The sequence below is a fragment of the Engraulis encrasicolus genome, chromosome 2 (assembly GCF_034702125.1).
Source record: "Engraulis encrasicolus isolate BLACKSEA-1 chromosome 2, IST_EnEncr_1.0, whole genome shotgun sequence".
NCBI classification, from domain to species: domain Eukaryota; kingdom Metazoa; phylum Chordata; class Actinopteri; order Clupeiformes; family Engraulidae; genus Engraulis; species Engraulis encrasicolus.
The window spans coordinates 14,492,035-14,507,874 of NC_085858.1; the positions used below are offsets into that span (position 1 = coordinate 14,492,035).

At 41.7% G+C, this 15,840-nt stretch overlaps 1 protein-coding gene across 2 annotated transcripts; it reads right to left on the reverse strand.

Moving 5' to 3' along the window:
- Window positions 1-5,491: 5,491 nt before the first annotated feature.
- Window positions 5,492-9,618, reverse strand: LOC134460851 (uncharacterized). Of its 2 annotated transcripts, none has more exons than XM_063213440.1 (2): window positions 9,485-9,618; window positions 5,492-6,847 (listed from the first exon to the last, which is right to left on the reverse strand). In XM_063213440.1, the coding sequence occupies exon 2, from the start codon at window positions 6,535-6,537 to the stop codon at window positions 5,773-5,775; it is 765 nt and encodes a 254-aa protein (XP_063069510.1). In that variant the 5' UTR covers window positions 6,538-6,847; window positions 9,485-9,618; the 3' UTR covers window positions 5,492-5,772. The 2 variants fall into 2 exon arrangements, with proteins under 2 accessions (XP_063069510.1, XP_063069518.1); XM_063213448.1 differs by lacking the exon at window positions 9,485-9,618 and adding an exon at window positions 9,395-9,451.
- Window positions 9,619-15,840: the final 6,222 nt, after the last annotated feature.

The window sequence follows — 15,840 nt, forward strand, 5'->3', positions numbered from 1 at the left end:
AAAATCACCAGGCCCCCATCACAACACATGATGTAGTCTCAATTCTGGGCCCCCCTTTTCCCTGGGCTGGGACAACTTACCCATTTGCCCCCAACCCTCTGCGGACTTGAGTGTGTGTGTGTGAGAGAGAGTATGAGCATGTGAGTGAGTGTTTGCGTGTGGAAAAACATCCTGATCTGCTCCTTTAGTTTTTGTACGGGTCTGAAGCTCTTTTGTATCACTGTGAGTAGCGAGCGCAGTAATAGACAGCTGTGTCTTCAGGCTGCATGTTTTGTCCTTGCAGGGTGATGGTGTTACTGGAGGTGTCTCTGGAGACACTGAACTTGCTCTTCAGTGACTCTTTGTGCCGTGTGTTTTCATTATGGTACATCAGATTAATCCACTCCAGGCCTTTCCCTGATGGCTGTCGAATCCAAGCTGTAGCATAATAATTGCTGCTGCTATCAGTAATGGAAGCTCCAGTTACTTTGCAGGTGACACTCAAAGACTCTCCTGGCCTGATGGTTACAGAGCTGGGCTGGCTGTATTCAATGCAGTCTACCCCTGAAAAACAATAAAGACCAAGAAATATTACCATTAACCAGGGCTTTGAACCGGTTCAAGGAACGAAAACGAAAACCGGAAACTTTTTGTATTTTACAGGGAACAGAAACGAAACCGGAAACGTTATTATTTTTTATGTTCTGGAACGGGAACACTTATTTAAAAATAATGGTAACCGGTTAATACCGGTTAATACCGTTCCTCAAACTAAATAAAAAAAGTAATTATTTTCCTGTTACCATGACAGCTGAGGTTCACGTCCTGTGTGACATCAGACAGTGAATGGAGTTGTGGATAACAAAGTCTCCACTCCACATCTTAAATAAGAGAAACCACTGTCATACAATAGGGCAGAGTTTCCATTGCATCATTGTAAGACATTGCAGAGAAGCGTGTGTAAAGCGCACCGAGAATGTTCAACGTTATTGGGCATCCATGGCCTCTTCAAATATGCACAAACTCACAATGTCTATCATAGCGCTCCCCGTGACCCAAGTCAGCGTGGAGCACACATTTTCATCATTGAGGTTTATTCTCCGCTTCTCCGCTTAGGTCGTCCCTGAATGACAAAATTCTGGAGGATATTCTTTTCATCCTCTTGAATAAACAGTTTGGAATGTAGGCCGAGTCATTTGCACTTCCGTCTTTCTTGGTTAATTAACGTCAGTTAGGCCTATGGGGAGTAATCAGCTGACAGGAACGAAATTAACCGTTCCGGGAACAATATTTTTTTGTTCTAACCGGTTCGGGAACGTCAATTTATTGGTGGAACCCATAACCGGAAACGTTATAATTCCGTTTCTGTTCGGAACGGAACGTTTGGAAAAAAATAACGGTTCAAAGCCCTGCCATTAACACAGATAGAAAATTGATAATTGACAATCAGCACTAATACTTCCTATCCTGAATAAAGAATGAACCAAAGTCCCACATGTGTTGATGAGTAGGATCAGGAGCAGACAGGCTTGTGTTGAGGATGATGTGGGTGACATGGCTCCAGTGTGCTCCATGATCTGATGGGGAAGCTGAAGACTCTCAGCATTTATAGCTGCAGGTTGACACCATTTGCATTCACAGATCCTGCTGTTTTTGCCTATACGGTTTATTATACGATGCAGCACTTACACTATGAAAAATAAAACAGCCCTTGTGTGCGTGAAGCGGCCCATCTCGTCAATGCACCGTACTATGAATGGGCTTGCATGCCCACGGGGACCCAGATTCAAATCTGGCCTGGTCTCATTTCACATCTCTACCACGTCTTGCATGGGTGAGGCATAAATGCAATATCATTGTGTGCAGTGTGCAATGTTCACTTGTGTGCTGTGGAGTGCTGTGTCACATTGACAATGGGAGTTGGAGTTTCCCAGTTGGGCTTTCACGTCTCACTCCCACTCTTTTCCTGTTATGGGTTTCACTGTCCTATCCACAATAAAGGCATAAAAGTCAATTAAAACACACTTTAAAAACAGCACTTGTTCATCTTCACGTTTACTTTCACCACCACTTCTAGGACTTCATACTGCATGTTTGTTTACAGCACACAACATTAACACCACACAAAAGTACAGCTCTCATCTGTGTAATGAATAGAGTTACATAAGGACAGGACTGCATCTTCGTTTTCATCCAATAGTGTGTGGTGTCAACATGAAGGTTTTACAGTAAATAACCTATGACCTCAACTTGAGGATTTTATTTCAACTACAATTCATTATCCAACACTGCCACCCAGAGGTTGTCTATGTGATCACATTGGCCATGGTGTGGGCAATCTGACAGGCATTCTGTGGGGCAGGCATTCATGCGTGTCAGTGTAAGAGCATGTCTGTGTTAGGGTGGGATAATGTTTTTGTACAGCGATCACAGGGTTTCACATCACTGTGGCTGCCGTGCGCAGAAATAGACAGCTGTATCTCCCTCAGCCAGGCCAGAGAGTGTCATTGTTGACGTGCTCTTGGAGTTGTCTTTGGTTATCCCCAGTCGTGAGCCCATGCTCCCTGCATGTGTTTGTTCACCAGTGTCTGTTCTGACACGGCCAAGCCATTCCAAAGGGCCACCGGACCTCTGCCTTATCCAGTGCACTGCATGCTCTCCAAAGTTATATCCAGAGGCCTTGCAGGACAGACTAAGGGTCTCCCCCGGCCTTTGAGAAACGGCTGACGACGGTAAAGATTCCAGTCGTTGAGATTTAACGTCTGCAGTAAAGCAATTAATATTTTACTGTAAGTGTACTACCTAATGTGATTAAGTTACTGCAGTTCGCCGTTTTATCATGCATGAATGAATGAAGGAATGAATAAATGAATGAATAGCCTACAGCATAGTTTATGCATACATCCAGGGCTCTAAATTAACAGTCAGACAAATGCTAGTGAAATTTAATTTTGGATGGTAGAAAAGATCAACTTACTAGCTACTTTGACCCAGTAAGATTTCATCTAATAGCTATATTGGCCTGTGGTGAAAAATGTTAATTTAAGGCCCTGCATACATACGTGCATACATACATACTACTGGTACATGTATACATGAATTACTGCATATATCTACCAAATTACACACATACTTACACATATATGTACATACAGTACATGCTGTATATATTTAAGAACTCACGTGGTATGGTGCTCAGCAGAAGCAGCAGCAGCGGTGAGATTGTGTTCTTCATGTTGAGGGTGCTAATGAAGACTGAGGTGCACATCATGATGAAGCAGCGACATTTAAACACAAACTGCACACAATCAAGCAGGGAGTTTGCATACTCATCATGCCTGGACATGAGGCATGGTTCATGAATATGTGGGCATTATGCTAAGTGATCTGAGAAATGTTATATATGGGCAATCTTTGTCTTTATAACTGCATGCCTCAAGAGAAAGTAAAAGTATTTACTTATACATTTTTTGTCTGTTTAACTGCCTGTCTATGAGCAACAGTATGCAGACACTACAGATCAGATTTATATGTATGTAGGGCCTTTTTTCATGAAAGATGGGCAAAGTTTTTTGGGGGCAAATCTGGTCAAGTTAAAGGTCAAAGGTCAAAGTTTTACCCCGTTAAAAATGGTATTTGGCATTTTAATAAAAGATGGGCGATGACTCCTACATGGCAATGACTCCATAACATTGTGGTCAAAATTGGGTCAAAGGTCAAATACTCTTTTTAAAATCATAACTGGAAAATGGTATGTTATGTTGAATGTTTTTAATTTCTAAGATACAGTATAATCCTGCAATGATAAATAAAATGGGCCTTCGGGGCAAGGCTGGTTGTATTTGTTTTCTGCCATGAAACACAGCATCCTTATTCCATATAGTAATGTACCCCTACTGTTTAAAGTTGACACAATTGGCCTTATTACCTTTTTACCAGCTACTGATGTAAGGCTCTCATACAGTATTCTAGCCTGATGAACACATTGAACCCAAATGCCACAATGCACAGTACTGTATTTCCTATTGCTGTTATGCGCAGAGAAACAGCTGAGGCCAGCTGAGGGGTTTTTGTACGGCTTCACCACACTCTTGTGCCACTGTGGGAGCCTTGCACAGTAATACACCGCAGTGTCCTCTATTGCCAAACCAGACACGGCCAGATATGACATTCCTTTTGAATTGTCCTTGGTTATAGTGGCACGTCCACTCATATGTGCTGCATACGATGTTTCCCCTGATGCTGTATTAATGTGTCCAACCCAAGTAAGAGGCTTTCCTGCTGCTTGGCGAATCCAAGACAACCCATAGCTGCCAAACGTATAGCCATGAGCTTTACATGAGATGCTGAGCGTTTCACCAGGCTGTCTGGGGACAGGACTCGATGGCATGCTCTCCAAACTCTGGCAGTTGGCGCCTTTATTGGCAGAAGCAGGAGAAAAAACAATACAACATTAATGGAAAAAACACAAAAACATTACAATCAGATGCGATTCAGTTGGGTTTTTTAAGCAACGTCATCATAGTTGCATTCAACTCTATCAAGAGGCCGTTGTCCTTAAAATAATTTTGCAGAGGAAATCTCCCACACAAACCCAACCTCCGTCAAATTGCAAACTACCTATAATAAATAAATGCTTATAACTCACAGTGTGCGCTGCAGAGTAGCAGTAAGAGTGACAGTATGTGCCCGTTCATCGCCCCTGTTGGATATGATGTCAGCTACAGGTCACACAGCTTCTTATGAGCGACTTAAGTAACACTACTTGGACACCCCCACCCACCACATCAGCTTGCACTTTGCATCATCTTGTCTGGTGTGGGATGTGCATTTGTCACTATTGGAGCTAACATTTTTCAAATCTTGATGTATTCTTCGAAATCTACACATCAATAGTTCATAATATATCTCTAGTATTTCCTCTCATTAGTATGTGATGTGATTTAGGCATACTTGTAGTGAATTGGCATGTTTGCACAACGGTTATCTCATACTGCCATCTTGAGGCTGCCCATGAGAATGACAGGTTGTTCTGTACGTCAGGGCTCTTAACTGAAAGTCATGCTGGCTTTTCCCCTTCTGAACTCTATCTATCATTGATGGAATAGCCAAGCTGGCCATGAAGTACAAACCCAATGAGGTTCTTACCTTGCAGACCAGGCTGCCTTACTAGTCAATATCCAAAGGAAATCAAATACATTTAAGTCTAAATGGACGTTGACTGCAACATGGCATGTGCTGTATGTAAAACATACATTAATGCAAAAAAGGGAAAGAATAAGAATCTTGATAACTTGTTATAGTTACTGCACAATAGCATCACTGCATGGGGGTGTATTGGTAAATCACTGCACCAAAATGTTTCAGTTCTCTACTTCAGATTAAATAGCCTAGTTTACAGACCCATGTTGTAATGAGCAAAAAAAACATTTGAACAGAATTAGTTTAAATTAGACTGAAATGACCCAAGCTAGACAGAGATGTAAATGTAAATCAAAATAATTATTCAATAGAGATTTTCAAATGCAAAGTTTTAATAAAGATCACAGTTTACAGCAAACATGATCAGTATCAGAGTCTTTTCAAGAATTCACTCTGATTGATTGAACAACATACTGTAACCCTGTATTGAGCTTTAGATATGCAATAAACAAGAACTTACAGCTACTATACTACTGCACTATAATATCAAGACATGAGACATGACGTGTCAAGACATGAGGGCTGACTGGGATGACTTGACCACAGAACATTACAAGGTTGGCCAACCTAGCAACGTAGACAAGTAGGGATTCAGACGTAAGAGTAACCAGGCATAAGTGGTGGCTGCACCAGAGGTGGGATGCTGTTAGTCAACGCTACTCCTTCTGCATCACACGTCTTGTCCTGTGGGTTAAGGAGGTTGACACTGGAGGATTCTGGTCCTTGAGGAGCAGGGAGCAGATAGGCAGTAGTCTCAGCTGGCTGCTGGGACGTCACGGCGGTCACCATCACACCTTGCTGGGAGCCTGCATACACCGATGGCAACATTGGAGCGGACGGTGGTGCCAGCGGTGCATCAACATTCTCACTTCCTATAGTGACCTGTTGGCCTCGTACAAGGGCTCCGCGCCGATCCACTGACCGTCCTTTGCACCGGTGCACGGCACAATAGATCACAGATCCCACAATCAGCTGTGCTAGTACTATCCCTATGGCGACTGTAGTGAGAACGGCTCCTTCCTTTCCTAAGTTCTCTTCTAGCGGGTCATATCTTCTAGGGTTAGCCATTCTGTTGTTGAGTTGGCGGAGATTGTTAATGGCCTCCGTGAGCTTCCCGTCAGGGCCCGTGTGATTTGGAATTAAGTCACCATAGGAAGAATATGGAGGGCTTTTTACATTGTATTTTCCGTCCCAATTTTTGACAAAGTCTTCAACTGACTGAGGCCATTGACCATTGGCCCAGGGGTATTGTTCATCGGAGGAATCAAGTGGAGTGACATCACAAACCAACCCCATGAGGATTACAGCCTGCATGACCCACACTTGTCTCACATCTTTAATTCCTAACTGTCTCATGTTCTCCACCTGTACCAATGTGTGTCCTTTGCGTTATTTCGGGAATGAAAGAGCAGCCTGGAGAGTTCTAGTTTTGCTTTTTTTTCAGAGTTATCTTCATAAACAAGGAGCCAACTACAGTGACTGTGTACAGAAGGTTCTGTTCCCACTTTTGACTTTAAATGTCCTGTGTGGTTAACTGCCCACAGAGATGGCACCAGTTTGTCTTTTTAAAGAAATGCTGTTGTTGGCCTTTCCCTAATCCACCAGATGGACAGTCTGAAACACATCAGTAGGCCTACAACTCCTCTTGGTTCTTTGGTAGCTCAACCTGTGGGGAAAAAAAACTGTATTGATTTTCAAATATCAAATACAAGCATTTCTTCTTTATTCATCAATGAATGAAATGTAGAAAAAAAGAAACAAGAAACTGAGGGTGAAGTGCCGTGGACATGTCAGGTAACCAAATGCATAAGGATGCCATTTTGCTGATGGGGCCCAAAGGGCACTTTATTCATTAACATGTATTTAAAATGTTACATGTAGTTATACTGAATGAATGAATGAATGAATGAATGAATGAATGAATGAATGAATGAATGCTATTGAGTGAATGGTCCATGCTAAAGTTTTCTATTTCCCATCTGATGGTCATCATGACAGTATCAAACCAGAGAGCCAAATTCATCGGATGCCATCAGTGGCACAGTAGAAATCAGATATAACATAAACACAAACTTCTACTGTGGTGTGATTCTGCATAGACTGTGCAGTTCTTTTTAATGTCAAGAACTAATACATTTCCTTCCACTGCATAGGTCTATGAAACCTTTCAGCGCAGCAGTTTCACTCACTCAACATAATTTCCTGCAAATGACAGATTTATGACTGTAGACTAACTGCTTCATAGTGAGGAAGCACTGCATGAACCAGATAACCTCTAGCCTACATCTTGTAAGATTACGCAAGTGAATAATGCGATACAAGCTGTGAACAGAAATGGCACATACATCAAAAACTTTCTCCATTGGTTTGACACATTTCTTGAAACTGAGATGACATTCCTATATATATATATGAAGAGTTCAGATGCAAAACCCCCTAACTCCATTTCTGAAGACCTGCACTTCTTTAATTTTAGAGAACCCCGTTGTTGCTTTGGTTTACATTCATGTAGTTGATAATACATATAAATAGTTATATTACATAAATAAAATAAAAAATATGCATTTTTGATAGCTTGTATGAAATAAAAATGAATTAAGATTATTTTCTGAAAAGGCACTTAGGGGGTTTTGCATCTGAACTCTTATATATACAGGTCCTTCTCAAATAATTAGCATATTGTGTTAAAGTTCATTTTTTCCCCCATAATGTAATGATAAAAAATAAACTTTCATATGTTTTACATTCATTGCACACCAACTGAAATATTTCAGGTCTTGTTTTGTCTTAATATTGATGATTTTGGCATACAGCTCATGAAAACCCAATATTCATATCTCACAAAATTAGCACATCATGAAAAGGTTGTCTAAACAAGCTAACCTAATCATCTGAATTAACCAATTAACTCGAAACACTGGTAAAGCTTCCTGAGGCTTTAAAAAGTCTCAGCCTTGTTCATTACTCAAAACCGCAGTCATGGGTTAGACTGCTGACCTGACTGTGTTTAACATTGAAGTCAATGGCAGTGGCATTGCATGAGGGTTATGAAAGCCCAGACATCATTGATGCTTAGCTGTCAGCAGTTTTTTGTTCTTTGATCTGGTGACCCACACTTCCCTCTTCATTATACTCCATAGATTTCCATACCAAGTTTTTCTATTTTTGTTACAAATCTAATTCTAACTGCCAGACAGAACATTCCATTGACTTTCAATGGGATTTCATTTTGGCAAATTAGAATTAGATTTGTAACAAAAATAGAAAAACTTTGTATGGAAATCTATGGAGTATAATGAAGAGGGAAGTGTGGGTCACACTGGAAATCATCAGCCTCATCTGGCAACCCTGGACCTACACCCAAAATTCATTGCCCCTTTGCCATTGTGTAAGCACTGCCAGTCAAAACGATTCATTAGATGTTTTGTCACAAAGGGACTACGTTCAGCTAACAGATTTTGAGTAGTATTAAGCTTAGGCTATATAAAATGAAAAAGTGAGTGAACCCATTTAAGTTTAACAATACAGACCCTTTACTCATTCTACCAAGGACATTAACTTTCATTAAGCCTACTGTAAATTCACAAAGGCCTGACCTGTTGGTTGCTATCGTGAACTACTGTTTAATGAAATTCTTAAAATAGGCTATGTCCTGACTGTTTGACAGTTGTGTAGCCTAGACTATTTTGCATATGACTTGCACAATGAGATCATGACATGTTTTGGAGGGCAACTATTAAACTGAGAATTGTTTAATCCGTTTAGATAAGTTATACATTTATTTGGAAAATGCGCTTAATGGCTAGCCTATGCTCAATGTGTTAACTGGATAGACTACTAGGACATAGCCATTTGCAAAGATGTAGGCCTACTAAACAGTTGAGGCATGTAGCCTACAAAGCATTTGAGATTGGATTTGATGAAAGCAATGAGAAATGCCAGATTCTGTCGTGGAAAAATTGCAAGTTGGTTTGGGGATTTGTCCATGTTGTTTTGAGAATGTCATCGTTTCGAGAAATGAGGCAAATGGAGAAAAACGGTGCAAAAGCTATTATCATCATAATAGGCAGACTACTTTTATATTAAGCTGAAACAAAGATTGACAGCCAATGCATGCAAGGCTGCAAACATTATCTACCCACATGAGGCCATGCTATTCTATCCTAACCTGTTCGGAAGCTTGAACATATTTTTCTGCGACCCCTTCACTCACCTGCATGCCTCCGTTACGTCGTCACACCCCACTCTTACAAAACACATTCTCAATAGTAAGTATAATAACATTAATACACCATGTGTTTACCTTGGTTCGCACGTGTTGGCATGAAGCTAACCAAGACATTTGCTTGCATCAGTTTCATTTCCTCGGAAGTTGACCGATTCCAGTTTGTTCCTCGCGCTGAAGAAACTGTGACTGGTTAACTGTGGTGTAGTTCTATCTACCTAGCCTCTAGGGGCGTTGTGTTGTGATAATCAACAGAGCCGTTTATAAAGTCTAGAATTTAGGCTACTTTGGCCGTTTATAAGCAGTTTAACCCTTAGTAAAAAAGAAGGATCACCGCACACTGGTGGACTTAGTTTTTGCTGTTTTTATTTAGGTGAACAACATGTTTCGCATTGCGCTTCGTCAGGTTCACTTTGACATTCGCATACCTCCCACAGGTGAAATAGGTGATTACCGTGTCACATTTTTAACCCTTTCATGCACGCACCATGAAAAAAATGAGCAGTGTTGTGCCAGTTCACAGATTTTCTGAACTAGTTCAAGTTCAGTTCATAGATGCTCAAAGTGAACAGTTCACGTTCAAAGTTCACAATTTTAATTGTGAACTAGTTCAAAGTTCAGTTCATTTTCACTTTTTTTGTGAAATATTCAAATAAATACTTTTTTCACACCACGAGCTAGAAATCATACATTCTTTGAAACTGACTAGACATTTGCTCATGACGCTGCAATTGTGGGTTTCATACCAGGTGATGAAACTTGCAGCATGCAGTAGGCTACAGACAAGGTAGACCAGTTCTGGCCTAGTGAAATGAAGTCTACTATGTGTAACTAAGTGGAACTGTAGATGTTAATTTTCCTATTTAATGAATCATCAATACTGATAATTGTAATTGCACGACTACGCCACTGGGGGAATTTCGCCACCCAGAGTAAACCTAGACTCCAATGAAGGCACAACAGGTTCGGATAGACGTAGACAGGGACGTGTATTTCCAGTTCCAAAATAAAATATTTCTTTATTAATACATATCTTAAAATGAGAAAAATGAACATACATTAAAAACTCCTGCACCGCCTAAAATAATAAGGGCACAAGTTGAGCAGGGAAGGGAGTTCAGATCCGAGATGGCTATACATGAAATTAACTTCAGGGTAGGTAAACCGTGTCTGAATTAAAGATGCCTATGTTTACACGCACATGCGCATAGGCGTACCACGCCAAGCAAGTGATTCAATCAATAAGTCTTTGCACTGCAAGCAAGTGATTCAATCGGTAAGACTTAACACGTCAAGCAAATGATTCAAACAGTGGGTGCACCTCACCACTAATACTAATGCATACTGGACACGGGAACCTACCCTGAAGAAAGGTTATACTAACAGATCGGATCAACTGTTGTTGACAAACAACAGTGATATTAAATAGCCAAGCCCGGAGTAGAGAGAGAGAGAGGGGGGGTCGGAGCGAAATCAAACAAAACAAAACAAATAACAGAGGTAACACTTAAAATCTAAGGGCAAAACAGCAGTGAACAGTGTACCACCGACCCTCGATAGCACATCTGAGGAATCAGGTAAATATTGGTGAGTGACAGGTAGTCATTAAATACACAATCATAATATTCACTACAATACACCGGTATACACGTACCTCAAACAGGACAGAATGCTACAAGTTGGGGTAGCGACAACCCGAGCACCTGGGGAGGATCCCTGGCTCACCTATGATTAACAGAGTAGCCTATGAATACATCATCCGGTGGATTTGGAAACACACATCACTATTTACAAGCAAGCACACATAGGCCTACCTCCACATTGAAATGGATACGGTAAGCAGGGCGGGAGCGTGTCTATGTTCCCACAGCCCATTGGTCCCACAGCCCATTGGTCCCACATCACTAAGATTTTTAACATTATTTTTTAGGCCTATTGGTTCTCTTAGTTTACTTGGAAATGTGGGAACATGGAGTTGTAGAGCATAGGGCCTATATTTGAATAATTTCTTAAAACTGGGAACATGGAGCAGCAGGAATAAGCTGGGACCATTTGGGCTGTGGGACCAATGGGCTGTGGGAACATAGAGCTGACCCCAGCTGGGCATCACCGGATATCTGAGCAATGCATACAACGCCGCCAAAATCCCAACACCGAGAGGGCCCTACTGCGTTCGGCTCTTTTTATTAAAAAAATAACCTAGCCGCCACTTGCTGCGAAGCCACTCAGCAGCTAGCTGAGTCTGTGACGTCATAACAATACGGGAGCTGGCAAGGGACAACGCTCGCCTTGCTTGTTGACAGCTGAACCCGTTACACTAGCACTTCAATGAATGAATAAATAAATAATATATATAATATGAATATGTATATAGCCTATAGCCTATCTGTTTGTGTATGAATAAGGCTAATTTACATGAGCAAAACTCTTGAATGAAGGTAGACCTAATGCAAAAATCAAATGCACAAATATGCCTATATATTTTTAAGGAAATTGTGTATCTTATGTAACACACTTTTATAACACATGTGTGATACAGTGATTTTTTTGTTTAGAGGTTGTACATCTATGTAGTAGTCGATAATCAGTTGATCTACCTGCTCCTGAGACCACCACGGACCTCTTGGAGGCTGCTGGCAGTGTCATTAAGCCCATACGACTTTGTTCCTGTTGACCAACGTTGACGGAAGCACGTGAGCGAGAACTTGTTGTCACGATGTGGGTGTTATTAAATACAGCGCATTTAAAGTCGGCCACAAATATGAACGAGACTATGAGCTCGCACCGGTTTGCTCTACTAACACACCACGTGTGAGGAGTGGGGGGACAGGCAGTGAGGAGGAGCTGAAGTGGGGACCTGCGCAAATTTGTGTAGAGGTGTGAGACAAGACCCATATACACACGTGAGTGAGTTGTTGACCAACCAGTTCATGGGCGCGTGACCTCGGAGGCAGTCCGCCGACGAGCGTTGAAGGGGATAAGCAACTGCAGAGGTTGCAAGATCTGACTGCAGCCGCATTCATCCCGCGATAGTTTTACACCATGTGACATGTCACCTCGTCAACGCAACGTCGACGAAATTTCGAAGTTTGACAGGAAATCTAACCGTCATGCAGCATTTTCCATCCAGGGTGCATTGCTGTCTAAATGCGCATGCATGCGTTGACACATCTCGAATGCACCTATTTTTTACGTTTGGGCTTGGTAGGGGTCTTCTCCCCCTTTCCTCCCTTATGACCCTCGAGGGCATGCAAATGCATTCACCCCGGATGGATGTTTTAACTCAATGTGCCGTTTCAAATTCGAACAGGACGTTGTGGATGTCCTTACTGTTTTTGCTGCGCAGGTGGTTTAAACGTTCATAAGGATAATCGGTGTCTGTCTCTGTGCCATCCCTTCCACGAACCATTTTTTAAATGCAGTGCTTGGTCTGTCTGCCTCAGTGCCTCTCTCTCTCTTCGCCGCAATTCATCATGGGTAACGTCGTGCGTAAGCAGCAATAACTTTGAACTTTTCTCAGTTGGACACTACGTTGCCCGCAATGCATTGCGCACACAGCTGTCAAAAGAAATTCTCACTGATGACAGAGAAAATGGAATATTGTACGAGAACGTTCACTAGCTGGTGGCCAGGAGTGGCACTGCAGCTATGTTCTCGCAGCCAAGTAAATAATGAATGGGTCCCAATGGGGCTGTATGCTTCTTATAATTGTATCTGCCCGTGTAATTTTTTCCCTGGAAATAATGAAGTTGCGTTCGATAGATAAGAGTAAGTGAAAGCATTTGCCGACACGTTTGCATCTTGTCAAGTGTTAGATTCGTGAAAATGACCCTTATTTAAACTATAGCAATGACATAACACGTGACAGTCGACTTTACGGTACTACACTACGGTGGAAAAGCGGTAAGTGTTAATGGGGTAGGAAATGACAGCGCTCATCCTTAAGAATTTGGGCACCTTCAATTAACATGTTGGACGGTGGTGGGGGGGTTTGAGGTGTGTGACCGTAGATGTCTCTGCCAGGATCAGTCAGAGTACGTCTCTCGTCAGCTCTGGTCGTGAATAGTCGCAGAGATTCCTCAGCCAGCATGTATTAGCCGAATGCTAGCGTGTTGCAGGACAAAACTAACAAGTCTTTGGGAGAACGAAGTCATGTCAGGAACCTTTAACTTCACTAATACAACTTCCATGATAAGGTACAGAATGTGCGCACATCTTTACAAACCAGAGAACAGAACCGTCACAAATCCCTGCTGAGCCATTTAGCCCAATAGGCTCCCATTCATCTTTCACTTGGCTGCGTTCGCCAACGGGGCTATAATGGGAGTCAACGGTAGATACCGTTCTCATAGCTTAGAGATTCTCTGCTGATGATACAAGCGGCACCAGCGAGAGAGAGAAGGGGGGAACTTTCTCTCGTTGCGTTTCAAAAGAGAAAACAGATGTCACTCAGCTTTCAATGGAAAACAAATTCCAACGTTCATTTACAGTGATGTCTGCCGTTCATGACACGTAATGTGAACTAATTCACGTTCAAGTTCTTTATTAAAAAATGTGTTGCGTTCAGTTCAACGTTCATGAAAAAAAGGAGCGTGTTCACGCACAACATTGGCAGGTAGTATGTTGCTCTAAGGCAGAGGGCAGAATCAAAAACAGTTTCTATGTCTTTAGCTTGTTGTTGTTAAAATACTAAAAAGAATTGTCCTTTTGTCCTCATGTCCTGGTCACAGATTGGAGTCATACATGTGATCTTTCTAACAGTCTTTGAATGAAGTTTATAGGTTAAACGGTTCAGTCACAAATGGACCTCTTGTGGAAGATGCGCTGACCTCTTCAGAAAGGCACTTCAAGAGTCAATGGGAAAAGCCATTGGGCCAGCCCTGCCATTTTTACACACCTGCCATTTAAAAAGTAATGGGAGTTGGAACATGATACTTCGACAGTTTGGAGACATCTCATAGAGCTCACTAACAACGCGTCAACTAATCTTCTAGGTGAAAGTGTTGATTTTTTATGAGCAAAAAAAGCTTCCTGCACTCTGATACCTAGAGGGCTGGAATGCCTGGCACGAAGGTTCTACCATTGTTTTCAATGGGGACCCAAACTTGCACAAAATCGCCATAAACAGAAAAACGACAAGAGACACGGACACGCTATATCAGTACAAATGATCTCCAAGCCGAGCCGGTCGTTTTAGTGTTTGAACGGTGTCTCTATCTCGAAAGGCCTAGGAGGAGATCCATTTTCTATTTTTACTGCCCTGCACAAGAAAGCAACAAAGCAAGCAAGCAAGCATAAACGTACTTAGAGATTACTAGAATCGGGCCTTGCTCTGCAAGCCCGCTTAATAATCTTTTGCAATTTTTCAAAAATCTCTTTTTATGTGGAAGCTACTGTCCACGTAGGGCCCTAATCACTGCACATCAAAGGAATGAAAAGTTATAGGCAGGCACTGTTTTATAAGAAGTAGCGGTTTCATTTCTTTTTTAAAATTGTATTTTATGCCATATAACAACAACACAATATAACACTTGAACACCAGATATCACTCTAATTAACCAACAAACATAGTCCTAAAGAAAAAAAAAGTAAAATCAGCAATGTATAGGCCTATATAGACAGCCTTAGAATGATGTGTGAAATTCTTATTGCATGCGAGAAGACAGCCAATGCTGATGAACAAAAGGCTTAGTTTGATTCAGCATGTAGGCCTATTCTAGCTCAATCTACATCATTGTAAGAGGTAGAGCTGGGCGGTATACCGTTAAAAAAACGCGATCTCAGTTTCACCTACACAAGGTTCTCTTTTTGATGAGAGACAGTTTTTTGTTGTTGTTGTTGTTCATACTAGGCTATGTGCGTGAACTTCATACTTCGTGTCACACTTCATTTCAACTCTGCTATATAAGTCCACTGTTGCTTTTCTACTTGGAAATGTCAACACAATTTAAGATGTTGATTGAAGCAATGCAAGTAATTGGCTAAGCGCGCTAAAGAAGCTGGTGAGCAGTGTTGCCAGATGTGTCTGACCAAATCCCGCCCAAATTCAACAAATTACATTGACTTCTATGGGCCCAAAACGGCCAAATGGCCAATTTTTCAAATTTTTGCCCGCCGACGCTCATCCCAAGTAACCCAACTGGGCGGGCACCCGCCCAATCTGGCAACACTGCTGGTGAGAGTGAAGCATAGCCTAATGAAGAACCCACATGGCATGGATGAATCATGATGAACATTTCAATTAACTTAGCTTACATTTGATCTCACAAAGTTAAATAAAAGGCTATTCTAATAGGCTACAACAGTTCTCAGATTCTTAACTGTATTTAATTACCACCCCAACTGTGTGTGCAGGACTGCTGTTAAGGCTGCTTATGAGTTTTGCCATTGAGGCTAATTTAGCCTAGCTTGCAAAATGCAATGGGCAGACAAGA

Excerpts from the sequence above, each read along its gene's own strand:
- LOC134460851 (XM_063213440.1), bottom strand. The coding sequence starts at position 6,537 with ATGAGACAGTTAGGAATTAAAGATGTGAGACAAGTGTGGGTCATGCAG.